Here is a 16,397-nt window from a genome sequence, read left to right on the forward strand (position 1 = left end):
CAGTCGTATACCCAGAGCTTGCAAGCTGGTGGCAGTCGTGTTTCCGGACTCGAAGGCGCAGCTCGTTCTATACGTGAGATCGTGCGTGACGCAGAGCACAGACGGGCGAGCCAACAATCCGAGACTTGGTTCGCAAGAGTTGCCTCACCCGCGACTTTTCAGAAGGACCTTGGAGAAGGTCATTATACGTTTACTGTCGAGATAGTCTAGCGTTCAGCGATACGAAATGAGCTCACATGTTTACGAAGTTTGTACCAAGGTCTGCATGCCGAATAGCAAAGGATGCGCGCATTGCAGTTCCGGCCCAGATGCACGTTACACCCGGACTGGCATGTAACGCAGGGAAACTGGTAGGTTGAGGTTGATTGGTTTCAGAACGTTTGCTTGAGTTATATGACTACGCGTCCACCTCCTTGGTGGATTCTACTGGCAGTGTTCTTCTTCTTCTTTGCAACCGTATGTTCACAATCTGCAGTTCCGCTTTGCGGTCCGGATAATACAATATAACAGTCTACAATTTCGACGTTGGTGTCGACTCTGCCTCCACCTCGGCATACATTTCATCGATGAGTTGCCTGTATTTCTTGGCCGTTTGTGGTCGTTTCAATTTCAATCTGCAAAACAAGAAAAGTTAGCAAATGCTCACAACTGTATCTTTGCGTGAGTTCGGACGAGCGACTTACGTTGGTGTGAGAAGTTCGTTCTCAATAGTGAAAGGTTCAAGCATCAGTCTTACACCCCTAACATTCTCATAGCTGTTGAACTTGGCCTTCTTTCCGACCTTGGAAAGTTCGCGCAGGGCGGCCTTCTGGACCTTCTTCTCCGAAGCCGCCGCCTCGAGTGCTGGAAGATCAGTTGGGGCAATCTTCTTGCCGAGCACTTTCTCGACCCACACGGAGAAGAGATCGGGCTGGATGCCGAAAATGGCGACGAGATTGGACTGGCTGCTGTCGCCGTGCACGTATCCTTGAGCCAGGAATGGAAGGTTGCCGAGGTATACGTTCTCGATACGTTCTGGTGAGATGTACTCTCCCTGCTGGAGCTTGAGGACGTTCTTTCTTCGGTCGATGATTTTGAAGCGGCCCATTTCGTCGATTTCGCAGATGTCACCGGTCTTGAACCAGCCATCTTCCGTGAAGGCTTTGGCGGTTTCTTCTTCGTTTTTGAAGTATTGCTTGAAGACAGTTGGACCACGGATTAACAGCTCACCACGTGGGTTTGGCTTGTCTGTTGAGAGGTATTCCATGTCTGGCACGTCAAGCAAGCAGAGCTCGCTAGCAGTGGCGACGGCACCGCAGTTGCCAGCGCTCAAGTCGCCTTCCAGTTGTGCAAGAGCAATAGCATAAGTCTCGGTCAAACCATAACCCTGATAGAAGTTGTTCGCGAACACGACTCGCAAGAATTGCTGCAAGCTGGGGTCGATGGGTGAAGCGCCGGAAACCATTGTCGAAGCGCGATCGAGTCCAAGAGCCGCAGAGACCTTCTTGGCCCAGATGCGATCGTACAAGAAGTGTCTGTTGGTAGCCTTTCCAGCTGGCTGCTTGATGTTGTTCAGCTTCTTGTCGACAATGTAGCGGGACATCGATCCACGGAATCCAGGAGCTTCAACGGTTGCGGCCTTGATGGCGCCGCCGAATCGGTTGTACAGTCTCGGCACGGAAACGAATGCGGTCGGGCGAAGGAGCTTGAAGTCGTCGACAAGTTCGAGGATGTTGCCGTGGAAGTATCCGATTCCAACACCGGCCCAAAGGGACGAGTGCTCAGTCACTCTTTGAAAGATGTGTGCCAATGGCAAGTACGAGCATATTGTGTCGTTCGCTTGCGATCTGCTGATGCAAAGGGAAGCTGATGCGGCAGCCACAGCGTTCTTGTGGGTTAGAATGACACCCTTGGGGTTGCCAGTCGTGCCGGAGGTGTAATTGATCGTCACGGTATCGTCTGGGCGGGGTGGGTGGAACGGTCGTGGAGACTTCTGTCCAATGGCCTCAACATCCGAAATCTCGTGGATCTGAACACCATGCTGAGCTGCAAGAGAGTTCAAGATATCCTTCTTCGATGTTCCAGGCAACTCTCCCTCAGTTGACAATGGATCAAGCGAGATCACCAGCTTCAACGAGGGACACCTTGGGGCGAGCTTCAGCAGAGTCGGAATGTGCGAGATGGAAGAGCAGACCGAAGTCAGCTGGGCGTGGTTGATGATGAATTCGGTCGCATCCGGCCCCAGAGTGTCGTAGAGCGAGACGCTGAAAAGCGACTGCGACATGCAAGCAAGATCGACAATCTGCCACTCGGGCCTGTTCTGGCACCACAGTCCGACACCATATTGCCTACCGTTGATGCCAACCTTCTCGTGCAGCGCTACAAGGCCGATTCCGAAGTTCTTTCTCCGCTCTTGGACTTGCGCATATGTCTGCCACACGTATGGACCCCAGGCCTGCTTCTTTGGATCGTATGGTCGGTGTCCCAGGCATCGGTTGTTGGGCACCTTCTTCGCCGACTGTTCGAAGAATTCGTGTGCTGTCGTGATTTCGGGATCGAGGGAGTGGAGAACGCCATCCTTTTGTCTCCAGTGTCGGTACACTGCACTTCGACCCTCGAGTTTGCTATTAGGGACGGCAACGGAGTATGGAGCGCCCACGGGAGGAGGTTGCACGAGCTCGGCGGCCTTATCGATTGCTATTTGGCTGGCCATGGCTGCGAAGTTCTCGGATGCGTTTCTTCGGGTAGATGCAGCTGTCGCACAAGATGTGGAGATGGTGTAGCAGAATCGCCTCTGTTGTTACACGCTATCATTTCGTTAGCTCACAAGGATGCCGTGGTCCTCCGAATAGAAGCTTCACTGACATGTTGCAGGGAGGCGGGAGGATGGCGAGGGCGTTGCGGTGCTATGACCACACAAGTGAGGGATGTACACAAGAAACAGAAGATCAAAGTGAGAGCACAGAGACAGAGAGGCAGGAGGAGAGGAAGATTATTGAGCCACTTGACCTGCGCAGAATAATGTAATTCTGTGCTGGGATCAGTGGCCGACTGCGAGCTTCGCGATTTGGCCGAGGCATCATCGCCAGCTGACGAGCTCCGAGACCACACGTCGACTTGGCGCATCTTGTTCAGGGTCGATCTCCGTCGCAGCCCACGCCGCTCCGATATGCCAGCGCGCCCCTTTGTTGCATTGTCCAAAATAGAGCCCGGTCATGTTGTTCAATATATTGTCGCTGACTGTTGGTCTTGCAAGGAGCAGATTCTGAGAGACGCCCTAAGCACACAATCCCGGCGCAGCACTTTCACATGCCTCATGACGAGGAGTAGCATGAACCGGACCCGGACCAGACCGAAACCTTCGCTCTGCCACTGCTGCTGCTGCTGCATGCTCTCGGCTGCTTCCACCTCGGAGGGGGAACGAAGCGTGACCTGGGGTGAGCCACCACATGGTATCCTTTGTTCTATTGTCTAGGCACGCGAGAGCCAATCTCTTGGAACAAAGAGAATGCGTGCCACGCACGTGTCCCAGAAGGCATTCCTTCGCTGGGCTCTGTGCGGCTGGTGGCGGTTTGTTAATGGGGCATAAACGTCACAGTCGTGTAAACCATGCGAGCCACGACAATCGAGACTGCGGAAGCCTTTTTGAGTGCGAAAGCCGCGTGATGCATTCACATCGATACGTTTTTCAGAACGCCAATGGACTTCGATGAAATGTGCGCCCAGCATGCGAAAACAGCACCTCGGCATCGTCAAGACTCCAGGACGGAGAGGCGTATTTGAACATGGCCTCTTTTGGACCTTGATACCGGGGTATACTACGACTCTTCTTCCTGACCTATCTCTTTCCCGAACTTGCTTCATACAATTTGTAGACTTAGACAACTGGCTTTCCGCCTGGCGCGTTGGGGTTACCTGTAACGCCGCTGTTATCTTGGCCCTGTCCAGGCTTCGTAGCTGCCTGTGCAAACGACTGCTCGAAATCCGCGATGATGTCGTCAATGTGCTCGGTACCAACGGAAATACGGATGAGATCCTACAACAAAGGTTAGCAACAGATTCAATGCGAGTAGAACTTCAAAACTCACCTCAGTGACACCACTGTTGATCTTCTCCTCGTCACTGAGCTGCTCGTGGGTTGTGGTCCATGGGTGGATTGCGAGAGTCTTCGAATCACCAACATTGGCAAGATTGGAGATGAGCTTGAAGCCATCGACCACCTGGCTACCGGCAGCGCCTCCACCAGTCACACCGAAGGACAGGACACCTCCAAAGCCGCGTGGCAGATACTTCCTGGCCAATTGGTGGCTTGGGTGGCTCTCAAGACCTGGATAGCTTACCCAGGCGACGTTGGGGTTGTTCTCGAGCCATGTTGCGAGTTTCTGTGCATTCGATGCATGGCGTTCGCAACGCAGACTGAGAGTCTCGAGACCGAGAATCAATTGCTGTGCGGCGAATGGGTTCAGCGCAGCTCCGAGATCACGAAGAATTTCAACTCGCAGGCGGATGATGAAGGTGATAGGTCCGAAAGTATCCCAGAACTTGAGGCCGTGGTAGCCATCAGATGGCTCGCTCATCTGTGGAAAGCGCTTGCGAGCTGCTGGAGTACCCCAGTCGAACTTTCCGGCATCGACCACGAGACCTCCAATAGTTGTGCCGTGGCCACCAATCCACTTGGTTGCACTGTGCACAACAATATCCGCACCATGATCAATTGGGCGGGCGAAGAAACCTCCAGCTCCAAAAGTGTTGTCCACCACGACTGGAATGCCAGCTTCGTGCGCAATCTTCACAATAGCTTCGAAATCTGGCACGTTGTATCTCGGGTTGCCAATAGTCTCGAGGTAAATCGCCTTGGTCTTATCATCGATCAAGGGCTTGAAGTCCTCCGGCTTGTCGCCATTGACCCACTTAGTTGTAATTCCGAGGCGTGGGAAAAACACCTTGAACTGGTTGTATGTGCCACCGTAGAGGTTCGAGGTCGAAATGATGTTGTCGCCAGCATGTGCGAGAGCCGCAATAGTCATGAATTGAGCAGCTTGGCCAGATGAAGTGGCAAGAGCGGCGACACCACCTTCCAAAGCTGCAATGCGTTTCTCCAAGACATCCACAGTTGGGTTCATGATACGGGAGTAAATGTTGCCGAACTCCTTGAGGCCGAACAGCCTTGCGCCGTGAGCGGAATCATTGAAAGTGTAGGACGTGGTGGCGTAGATGGGAACTGCTCGCGACTTGGTAGTTGGATCAGGCTCTTGACCTGTACATCACCTCAGTCAGTTCTGCCTTAACAAAATGTTCTACTGCCTCAAAATGAAAAGATCTCGCGTACCTGCATGCAATTGCAAGGTCTCGAAGCGCGGTTGCTGCTTTTGTCCAGCCATCTTCGATAACTGTTCCGTGAATAATTTAAGTCGTGATTTCGCCTTTGGCATACAAGAGAAAAGCGCACAATTGACCTTTTTCTCTCCAATGTAAGAACGAACAGAGAAAGACGAGTGAGAAAGTTTTGTTGATTTGTTTGTGTGCAGGGTCAATTAATCCAGTGGCCCCGCTGCAGAGGTCCCCGCAGCTTGAGACCTCACTCCAGGGATCTGCAGGACGGGATAGCTATGGCGTGCTCGCTAATCACAGCTGCTTCAGTGCTCGTGCTAGACTGAAAGAGAACTTGTCAAAGGCTACATCCTGGGCCAGATCCAATGGAAGGGGACAAAGTTGCTCATTAGCTTGCCGATTGCAGACGCAAGAACGTTCAAAGTGCGGGTTAGGTTTGGTGCTTATAATTCGCAAGAATGGCAGTATATCGCGACTGCCGGCACGTACTATTGCGAAGCGATCGCACGTCCTGCGAAAGGCTCGCTCGAACGGCAGACGCGGCACTTTGAGAGACTAAGCTGTTGTTCTATTGCGAAATAGGTCACCTCCAGAGCGACGTCTTTGTTTGGCGGGCTATAGCTCATCAGCGCGCCTCCGATTTCAAGTATGGTGCGGAGGAGGAACACGGGGATAGCGCATCAACAACGCGTTCTCAAAGCGCTCGATCTCATTGCACCGACAAGACAACGCTTCAACATTATTTCATCAATAATACAAGGGGTATCTTGCAGGGTCCTGTCTATCCTTTTCAAGCAGCGTCTCTATCGTATAAGGCTCATATCAGACGGTTCGATCGCTCAGCTCAACTCGTTCCGCTGGTTCCCGGTCTACTGCTTGACGGCAGCACGAAGGCTGACGTCGTGGTATCGGGAATGTGCACAGTGGTATTCTGTACGTGTCTGACGACGTGGACCTGTTCACCAGTGCTCTCGTAGTGCGTTTCGCAGGTCGTTGATGTTGGCCGCTCCCCGGGCTCATCACTCTCGTGCTTGAACTCTTCTTGGTGCACGTCTATCGTTGGCAGTGGTTGTTGGCCCACCCGTAGTGGAATCAGCACAATGTCGAAGGTGCAAGGCGCATCGGCTTGTGGCACAAAATGTCGTCGTTTCTGCCCGCCAATGAGCCAAGTGTCGTCCTCACTCTCGATGTGCACTACGAAGGTCTTCCGCTCATCTTCGCCATGTATCCTGAAGGTGGGAACGTGCGGAAACACCTCTCTGGCACTCCAACACGAGGTGTGCCTCACCAGCACTTTGGCAGTGATGGCCTCTCCAAGACCGAGAATATCAGGGGTCGACAGTCGCTCTGTCATGCTCGCAAGTTCTAGAGCAGTACTGAACACCATGTCGACATTTGGCACATCGACAGAGATGGTGATGCACTGCGACTCTGTCAGATTTGTGCGATCAAGCGCGAGGGCTTTGTGATCGTTGTGCCATGTGCGGAGCCAACGATCCAATGGCGCTCTTTGCTCCGCGGGCAGAGTGGCAATCAGTTCGGTCCACCCGACAGTCTCGAAATCGATCACACGGGTCTCGCGGAGGAGAGCTGATGCCTCGAGATCTGAGACAATCGTGCTGTGACGGGCACGATCGAGCAGCAATGGAACTAGCAGGCGTCGATATTGGCTGAAATCGCTCTGCCGTATGTCTGCAGTGAAGACCTCCTCCAGATGAGACAAGAAGAGTTCATCAATCGCTTCATACCGGACCTTGAACGCAAGGGCAGCGTCGCGTTTGAGGACCTTTTGTTCCGAGTTGTGCTTCCGCGTGATCTTGTAGAGCAGTTTCACGGGCTGTGCCTCAAATGCAGTCAGAGGTAAAGGCAATGAAGGCGGCGCTTCCACGGCGAACAATGGAGAGTCATCCAGCTCCGCGCCAAGTATACTCAGTGGTGTTTGTGAGGTTGTGCGCACGGTAAAGCTCGAGTATAGTTTATTGAGCTGGAACACATCGTGTACGTCTACATCGAGAGGCAGCTCATTGGCCAGCTTGATCGGGAGGTTCATCGTAAAGGTGCCTCGTGAAGAAGTGGTGTAATGAAGCTCCATCCAAAACGTCACTTCCTTGGTGGGTTGTTCGGTAGTGTATGGCACTTGTATCTCAGCATCACAATCGGCGGCCAGTTCTCCGAGGGCGAGGTGTCCGGCTTTAGCGGCTGCTTTATTGTCCATTTCAATATTGTGAAAACTTGCGTCTGCGAGGTGAAGACGTAGCCCTGCTGTTGCGGGCTTTAGTCTGATGTCAACACCTGTGACTGAATTTTGCCCAGCATGCAGAGAGACCTCTAGATGCCGCGGTTTGTCGATATGAGTATGGCGAGCCCTCTTGACCGTTGCGCAGAATGCCTGTGCCCGGGGATACAAGAACACAAAGGCAGGCGGTTTGGTAGAATCCCTGATAGTTGTGGTAGGGTCGACCACAGTAATGCCCAAGGGTGTCGGCTCTGGTGTGGCGCGCAAGTGCTCTAGAAATCGCAGCTGCTTGATCCTCAATTCAACTGTGTCAATGAGGTACGGACCATACGCTATGGTCCTTGACAAGAGCTGTATAGTGTTTGTTCCCGGCTGCAGTGAAATTGGTTGGGCGTTTTCGAGCCATACTTCTTGCGTCGAATCATCTACGTTGACCAGGCGTACCCTCACTGCATCGAAGTCCACTACCTCGTCAAGATAGTGGGTGACGCTGAGAGACAGCCTCAATGCATCAGTCTCCGCATCATGGTCTACAACGCGATGTATTTCGACGTCGCCGAAGAAATCCTTGAGGGGGTGAATGTCCTCAGCGTCGAGATCACCCGCCACTTCGATTGCTTCCCGGAAGCTGCCGTAGATACCGGATTTGTCCGTGCTAATAGCGATGCTGTTTCCTGAGAAAGTGAGCGCTTTGCTCGTCCTTCGACGCCGAATAACTTTGCTCAGCAGTGCTAGCGTCGCACGAACGAAGTCTTGCTTCCTACCTAGCTGCTTCAGGCAATAGGCGTAGATACGAAGCCTCTCCAGACCGAGTCTGTCCCATCCAGTGTGCTCCTCTTGCGGTGCAACACGCTCCAGGTATGTAGTGGCGCTCAGCCAATCGTTCTGCTGGCACTTGAGCATCGCGAGATCGCCCAGCAATTTTTCCACTGAATGGTGCTGTGTAGCTGCACCAAAATGCTTGATGGCCAGATCGGTCAGCCGCTCGTACATTCGCTCAAAGTCTCGCTCGTTGCCCACTGCTGCCTTCAGGGAAGGACTCAGGATATCCACAGGCAGACTTTCCGAGTGAGCGTCTTCCGTACTCTTCGTAGCATTGACTCCTTGTTGTTCAAGCGGCGATTCATGTGGATGGCTGGCAAGTGTTGAACCTGCGCGCCAACCAAATGTGCGAGCAAGCTGCACCAGCACCCGTCGTTGCATCATGATCAACTCTGCCCGATACGTTGCCAAGTCCGCTTGGCCTGGCAGACCGACGTGCCCTGTTGAGTCGACGCCAGTGCTCGTTGCTGGTCGGAAAGGTTTGGAGCCTTGTTTTCTGCTTTGTGGACGTGTCAATTCGATCGCCGCTTCGGAATCAGGCAAACTGGATGTCCGCTGTGGGTGTGTGTTCGCGCCAACGCCGGTGCTCGTTGCTGGCCTACGTATGCTGCCATTAGAGGTTCGGCGTAACCCTCTGTCAATGACATCTGTAAGTGCGGGTACCCCAGTCTCAGCAAGGACCTGGGTTCCTACTGCCCAAGTCCATGAGCAGACCAGATACTCTGTTTCCAAGGACGATGCGTTGTTGAGAGCCTGGTCCTGCCTGAGCGCTCGTGCTGCCATGTGGATGAAATTCGAAGCTCGCCAACATACTTCTGCAGTTAGGACCAAATCTTCGCCGCCCTCCTTTGCATCTTGCTCCAAGCGTGCGGATTGCGCATTTGCGAGACGAAGTATCAGAGCCTTTTGTCGGTGGAAAATGTAGCACATGAAATCGAACACAGAGATGCTGCTCCGGAGGATACCATCACGATAGTCTTTGCTGAAAAGAAGCTCTGTATCGTGTTTGATATTTGCAGCCTCGTTGGAATCCCCATTGCGCTCGGCGTCCGATGACCCTTTCACTCTCCGCCTGATATCGTGCGTATGGTCTGCAAAGCTTGTTGCTGTTCCCCGAGCCTCGCCAGTTGCCAGTTCGCGAAGGACGACCTCAAGCCCGATCGAAAGTTCGTCATAGATTGCCAAAGCGTCTTCCACTAAGCCTATGCTTTCCAGTGCCATGGCTAAGCCTTCCTTGTGGATGAAGAAGGTACAGAAGTTCCAGCCGGGGAGTGACCTTCGCGCCTCCTGCTCCGCAATGTCAGCTTCATACTGTCGGACTCGCCTGTCAAAGGGCCCGAGAATGAGCGACTTGAGCTTCGAAATGAGGTCGCTCCAAGCGTTCTCTCGCTCCTGTGGGGTTTCATCGTATGTCTGCGCAACAGCTGGGGTGGGAAGCAAGTCCGCCGGTGCCTCCTTCTTGACGATGCGGATTTGAGCCACGCGGTCGATACCAGACTTGCCCGTATCGTTGAAATCAGCGCGCACGCGGTCAAAAACAGTCCGCGTGCCCTTGCCAATGAGCTTGTTGCCGCTTTTCCTCTCCTTGAGGTCGTCCGGGTCTCTGCTGCTCTCTCGCCATCGTGGCTCGCTGGCCGCTACGGTGTCGGGCACAACAACGTGCAAGATCAGCCATTCGTGAGCGTCGTGGTCCTGCTTGCCCTCTGGCTGCGCGACCTCCTTCACCCACTCGCGTATCCTTTTGCGCTCGAACTCTTTGTAGGCTTCACTATCATCGCATCTCAACACATAGAGTTTGAGGTATGGACTTGTCCGGAAGCCTGGGATTTGGTGCCTTCGCTCCTTGCCGATCTGGCCGCCTCCCGTGGCAATGTCGAGGCTTCGCTGGGGCGCAATAGCATCGTCTCTGCGCGACGAGGGTCGTAGAGCAGCCTGGGTCTGTTTGTCGGGCACGAAGTCCAAGTGCAAGGACTTGATCTGGCGCAGTGGGCGAGGCGGTGACTGCCAATTGAGGTTTCGCAGCGGGAGCCTGGCGGCAATGTCGCGCGATACTAGGGGAAAGACTCCAGACTCGTCATGATACTCGACTGCAGGGCGGACTCAGTGGCTGTTGATCTCTTTTGCGCGGTCCTGTGCATGTGCATTGTAACACAGGGCGGACTAATGGGCTGCGTACCGGTAACCTTGGAGCTCGACGACATATCCACTCCTGAATCGTCGCGCGCTCTGCTCGCCCTGCAACATGGTGCTGACGGGCTCAAGCTGCTAAGTTACGTCGTCATCGCGAGCGTGCGAACAGAGGAGGCGTGGGCGAGGGCGGGTGGCCAGAGATGTGGCTGTCAATAATTGAGCAATTGTCGGTCGGTGTCGGATTGTGCCGTGCGGTTGAGAATGACCGCGCTGGCTGCGTCGATTGGCTCGTTGCGGCCAAACGAAACATTGACTTCACCAGCTCTCGACTTTCTCCCGACGACCACCGACATTACCACCCTCGGAACACACACAACATGCGACCCGCACTGAGATTACTGGTAGGACGCAAGAGCTAGAGCATACGGACTATGGCTGAATGGCATGCAGAACACAAGCCCGACCCTCCAGGGCGGTGCTGGACTATGGAAGAGCGGCGCTCCGGGCACACACGTCTGGCGGAAACCTATCAAGGTTGACACCTACAAGAGCCCCTATGGCCCTCAGTATGGCATCGCATGGGCGATAATAGAGGAATTGGCAAGGCTGACACACTGCGCAGGTACAAGATTAAACCACACGTCTTTGGCGTGGATGCAGGCAAGGGCTACTACTAGTACGTTCGCGACATACCCTTCTCAATGGCAATTTGACAGCTCTGACACGCAATGCAGTGGCACACTGGCAGCTGGCTTCGGCGTTGCTGCGGGAACGTTTGCGATCATGTTCTTCGACGCTGTGCCCAAGGTGAAGCAGGACATTTTGGAGAAGATTCCGTTCATTGCCAGCTTCTACCACACTGAAGTCGCACCAGAAGACAACCCATTCTAGATGTGGTGCGATCACGATGCAGCGTTTGCGGGTCTGGAGCGGGATAGATGTAAATAAGAGCACGGACACTGTATTCTAAGAAGTTCCCTTTACACATCAGGTCGCTTGTGATTCATACACGATCTGGATACGGCTCACGGTATCGAGGCCAGTCCTGCAAGTGCGAGTCACCTCGGATGTCAACTGACGATATGAGCAATGCATATGCTGCACTGACTGACAACTGATTTAATGCATCTGGTTCGCCTTATGTACATGAAGAGCGCGGCACAACCACCATGACGATAACCTGGGAAGGCCTTCTGCTCGCCTCACTTCGGGAAGGGGTATCAAGCATTGGCCGCCCCTGATGCACAGATATCCATTCTCTGCCACCGCTGCACGTCCTCGCTGCAAGCCCTCCGCAACGACTCTAGAATGTCTCTGGCTCGCACGCCTGTATCTCGCCTTACCGTCATTGTCAGAACGACCGGCTCGTCGGATCTCCGAATCAGACCGAAACGTGACATCCACTCGCGCTTGCGAATGAAGTATAAACCAACTTGCATTTCCGTGCACGGGGCTTGGGTGAAGAACATGTCTAACCACGACTCTTTGCAATCGAGCTTCGCGCGGAATTGAGCAGTTCGCAGTCTCACAATCCTCCCGTCCGAAGGGAAGACTGGATTGAACTGGATATGCTGGGGCGATTGGTCGAAGGCTGGTCGCACGTCCGATGTGCCATTCAGCAAATGGCGCCCCGGAACACCTTTCGAGGTAATGGGAGCGTGACAAGCAGATTCCGGCTTGGAGTTATTGTCATATACAGATTGGGAGAGCTTGCCCGTTTTAGGAACGAATCCTAGGAACATTCTTCTGAGCAAATTTGGTGAGGTCGTGATGACTGTGCGCCATTGCTGCGAGACGCGCTGAATGCGAAGAAGATCTTTCATTTCGAGGTGCATCAGGACAATCTCTAGGAGTTCAACGATTGCAAATGCATGTGAAGACATCGTGTCTTTGTTCGCATGATGTGATCCTTCGGAGTCGAGGTAATGTTCTTGTTTAGTCGATAAGCCAGCGTATGTAGAAGAAGATTTAGAGCAGCTTGAGGACATGGTGAAGTATTCCGATCTTGAGAACCAGCGTCGTGCCTGTCAGGTAGAGCAAACGAACGTGTGCGGCAGGTGCTGATGAAACCCAAGACAACAGCACGCCCGGGCATCGCATACCATGCCCTACCCGCCTACATGTCCGCAGATTGCCCAGCGAACCACAGCCACAAAACTGGGCGCCGCGCACGACTGTGATTGTGCTCGCACAAGTTGCATGGCGGGGCGACTTGCCAAGACCATCGGTTCCATCGTTCAAGCCTGTGGTCTGATCATGCAATTCACACAGCTGGGCTGGCCTCACAAATCGATGAAGCATCGTCAGTGAACGCCGAGGCGACTGTTCAGCCATATTTCAAAGGTGAGGTGAGGTGGGCTGCAGGTGCACCGAGAGGTGATGCCTGAACTCCTGGATTGCGCGCGGAATGCACGCGGCCTTCCACGTGCAGACAGGCACGACCCCTCCACCTCGTCATCGCAGTGCTAGGATCCTGAGCTTCGCCCTCTAGATTCGCGAACTTCGCGTCCATCGCGCGTGCACCGGATCGCATTCTCCAGTCCCTACCGCCACGATGTTCAAGAAGAAGCCTATCATGAAGCCGCAGGCTCCTATGCGGTCGTCTGATCGACGCAAACTCGCCGACCAGATCATCAAGGACTTCGACCTGGACAGTAAAGCCGTCGACGATGAAACTCCAGAACAGAAGGCCGAGGCAACCGCTGCTCACAGTGCCCTGCGGAACTCCCTTCTCCCCGAGAACACGCAGTCGACGACGTTCAAGCGGCCGGAAGCGCAGCAAGCCTCAGGCTCTCTATACGTGGGCAGCCAGGATGGTGAAGAGTCGAGGATATTGTGGTTCCAGGCTGAAGGACAAATGATACCCTCCGTCTACACACTTTGGCGTCATCCCGGCCTCGTACCTTTGCTGCACACGCCAGAAATCGTTATCAAGAAACTGCAAGGTGGCGCAGATCTGATGATTCCTGGCCTGTTCGGCGGGCCGCCGTTTCCTCCTCGAGCCAAAAAGGGTGCCGTGGTGGCTATAGCAGCGCTTGAACGGCCCTCCGTCCCTGTAGCAGTAGGAGTGTGCGTCATCGATGTCTGTGATCTACAGAAGGTAAGAGGCGAGAAAGGAAAGGCAGTGGAAAATATGCACTTTCTCGGAGATGAATTGTGGACGTGGGGCCACTTGGGGAAGCCAGGCCAACAGCCTCCAGAAGAGGTTGAGGGATGGACCAAGATCTTACAGAATCGAGGACTATTGGAACAAGTAGCAGACCTTGACCTGGAGGACCAATATGAAGCAGGTGGGGTAGCACTTGGAGACTCTGCGACCAACGGCAGCGCCAACACCAAGGCCGTCGATGTGCCTGCGGACAGCGAGCAATCCAGCGAGAATGTAACAGCCAAAGAATTGTCGCAAAAGGAAGTCGACGAAGCCTTTCGGAACGCTTTTCTTTTTGGTATCAACCACTATAAGAGCTCCAATCCTAACGCCAAAAATTACGGCCTCGACTTCCCGCTAACGCAGACTGTGATCATGTCAACCTTGGTCCAGCCGTTTCTCCCGGCGTACACACCAGAGGAGGCGCAGCAGCTACAGATCAAGAAGACATCTTGGAAGAATATCAAGAAATTTGTCAAGAGCTTGGACAAAGCCAAAATCGTGAAATCGAAGGACAAAGATGGCAATGAGACGACAATAATCGACGTTGATTTCGACGATGCGGCCGTTGTCAACTTCAAGCCATACCGATTGCCAAAGAAGGAGAATGCGGGCGGTACTCCACTTGGCCGAGGAGAAGCAGGGACAGCAAAAACCGATGTCGGCGATGATTCCATCGGGCAGAAGTTGCAAGTAATCTCTTCCTACAAGCCGGCTGCCAAGCTGCAGCCTATTTTTGATGCAGTGTCCAGTACGAAGCAGCATTACACGCCACCGGAAGTGCGTGAGCTTGTCACGGCATACCTCGAAAAGGAGAACCTCATATCCGAGACAAACAAGCGGTTGGTCAAACTCAATCCAGTCCTGGCCAACGCCGTCTTCGATGGCTCTGGCTCACTTGACAAGGAGGTGCTAGCCAAGGGCACCGTACCGCGAGATGCGCTCATCGATCGCGTGTTGCACGGGATGGCGCAGCAGCATACCATCGTCCGCCAAGGGGCGGATCCGGCCAGTGCGAAAGCAAGGAGCGGTGCAGCGCCCAAGATACACATTACATTGGAGACAAGAAGTGGCAACAAGACCGTGACAAAGGTCTCTGGCCTCGAGGTTTACCACGTCAACCCAAGACCTTTGGCGGATGAGCTGAGAAAGACGTGTGCTGGCAGCACAAGCGTCGAACCTCTCGCTGGCGCCGCAAAGAAGAACGAGAAAGAAGTCCTTGAGGTCATGGTGCAGGGACCACAGAAGGATGCAGTAGTCAAGGCACTTGAGCGCAGAGGCGTTGACAAGCGATGGGTGGAAGTGCTTGACAAGACCAAGGGGAAGAAACGGTGAGCTCCAATACGAATGGTATCATGGAGCCCAGGCAGACATGTTAGGTGCTGGTCACGTCGCCCCTCGGGCTACCTCAATCTCGTTTCCACGGGTTTCCCATTGCGATTCTCACTTTTACAGCACGAAAAGAATCACAAAGACAGCCAGGGGCACGGCAAGAAACAGCACGCAATGATAGGTCGCGTTGGCAGTCCCTGGGTGCATTTTGCACACCACAAACCGTTGAGCTCGGCCTGCCCACGATCCACTTCATTAACGTTGTTCCACCATTGTGCTGGCTTAGGCCTTGGCCTCCAAACACGTCGGTGGAAGGTGGTCGCGTTTCAGAGATTTTCCTCCAACGCTTGCCCGAGCTCCAGCCAGGCAGCTGCGAGTCTCCCGCATCTTCGGGGGGAAGGATGCGCTTTGGCGATTATTTGACCGCACAGCACAGCAGCAGCAGCAATGTCGCGGCCTTGCAGCACGTCGTGCAGGTCACGAGGTGGCCCAGAAGTAGCAATCGAGCTTGACGCCGCCTACTCGAAGCATGACAGTGTATTCCTTTCGAGACTCTTCTAGGGCCGCCATTTCGAGACCCCTAGGGCCGCCATTTCAAGACTCTCCTAGGGCCGTCGTTTCGAGCATGGCTGAAGAAACGTTCACTAATCGTGGTCATTTAGAGGCTGCTGCCTGTTGCACCTTGACGTGCTTGTTCGATCTTGTCATGCCTGCGGTCTGCAATCCAGGGCACATACGACATGGGTTCGTCACGCTCAGCCTCGAGCCATTAAACTCGAAGCTGGTTGATTTTCGAACACTGTTTGACTTTGTCTTATTCCGGTAGGAGCTCGTGTGCCGCGTAAGCTCTGGTCTCGTATTGTAGGCATCTTCACTCATGCCCTCGGTGTCGTTAGCTCTACTACTCCCAATCAGCAACTTGCCGCAACGCCAGGCCGCGAGTCTGGTCGTATAGAAGCTTCGGCAAAAGAGACCAAAGATCGAAGACCCTGGGGCCGATGGCCGGGACTTCACGTGTGGCGCGCGCGCACTTCGCATTGCCGCCAATCAGCTCTCGCCGCGGAAAGCGTGCTTCGTTCTCCATGTCCCTGCTGGCTCTTTTGCGCTCTATGGTATGCTCACATGCTTCCATCGTTTGATCTGGCGGCATGTGCCTGTGCGGTGTGCTGATGGAGGAGTGGCCGCCTTCTAATGCAGCCCTCCCGCCGTCTGCGTGTTCGCGAATAGTATTTACCTTGGTGCCTCCATAGCAGTCCTCAACCTCCACACTTCATCAATTTCACGAGCATTACCCTTCATCGGTCTTCAGGCGTATTGAATGGCGCATGAACACTTTCGTTCGTCGTAACAAAGCAAAGCGCGTCGGCCGTCCCTGAACGTCAACAGCATCGCACTTGGACAATTTGTCCGGCAGTCACC

General features: G+C 53.9%; 5 protein-coding genes across 6 annotated transcripts; 2 read left to right on the forward strand and 3 right to left on the reverse strand.

The window, feature by feature from the left end:
- Window positions 1–511: 511 nt before the first annotated feature.
- On the reverse strand, window positions 512–2,692 carry CKM354_000969200 (uncharacterized protein; the record flags this gene model as incomplete). Its single annotated transcript, XM_044805122.1, has 2 exons — window positions 512–614; window positions 684–2,692. 2 exons carry the CDS (start codon window positions 2,690–2,692, stop codon window positions 512–514), a joined length of 2,112 nt encoding a protein of 703 aa, XP_044661057.1.
- A 1,164-nt stretch (window positions 2,693–3,856) lies between these two features.
- Window positions 3,857–5,360, reverse strand: CKM354_000969300 (bifunctional cysteine synthase/O-acetylhomoserine aminocarboxypropyltransferase MET17; the record flags this gene model as incomplete). The annotated part of the gene is made up of 3 exons (XM_044805123.1): window positions 3,857–4,015; window positions 4,068–5,236; window positions 5,309–5,360. 3 exons carry the CDS (start codon window positions 5,358–5,360, stop codon window positions 3,857–3,859), a joined length of 1,380 nt encoding a protein of 459 aa, XP_044661058.1.
- A 794-nt stretch (window positions 5,361–6,154) lies between these two features.
- Window positions 6,155–10,569, reverse strand: CKM354_000969400 (uncharacterized protein; the record flags this gene model as incomplete). The annotated part of the gene is made up of 2 exons (XM_044805124.1): window positions 6,155–10,455; window positions 10,545–10,569. The coding sequence occupies 2 exons, from the start codon at window positions 10,567–10,569 to the stop codon at window positions 6,155–6,157; spliced, it is 4,326 nt and encodes a 1,441-aa protein (XP_044661059.1).
- A 306-nt stretch (window positions 10,570–10,875) lies between these two features.
- On the forward strand, window positions 10,876–11,389 carry CKM354_000969500 (uncharacterized protein; the record flags this gene model as incomplete). The annotated part of the gene is made up of 4 exons (XM_044805125.1): window positions 10,876–10,899; window positions 10,949–11,064; window positions 11,121–11,174; window positions 11,233–11,389. The coding sequence occupies 4 exons, from the start codon at window positions 10,876–10,878 to the stop codon at window positions 11,387–11,389; spliced, it is 351 nt and encodes a 116-aa protein (XP_044661060.1).
- A 1,663-nt stretch (window positions 11,390–13,052) lies between these two features.
- Window positions 13,053–14,981, forward strand: CKM354_000969600 (uncharacterized protein; the record flags this gene model as incomplete). Of its 2 annotated transcripts, none has more annotated exons than XM_044805126.1 (1): window positions 13,053–14,981. In XM_044805126.1, one exon carries the CDS (start codon window positions 13,053–13,055, stop codon window positions 14,979–14,981), a length of 1,929 nt encoding a protein of 642 aa, XP_044661061.1. The 2 variants fall into 2 exon arrangements, with proteins under 2 accessions (XP_044661061.1, XP_044661062.1); XM_044805127.1 differs by having other exon boundaries at window positions 14,022–14,981.
- Between the last annotated feature and the right edge of the window lie 1,416 nt (window positions 14,982–16,397).

Source organism: Cercospora kikuchii, assembly GCF_019650295.1.
Source record: "Cercospora kikuchii DNA, contig_00006, whole genome shotgun sequence".
NCBI lineage: Eukaryota > Fungi > Ascomycota > Dothideomycetes > Mycosphaerellales > Mycosphaerellaceae > Cercospora > Cercospora kikuchii.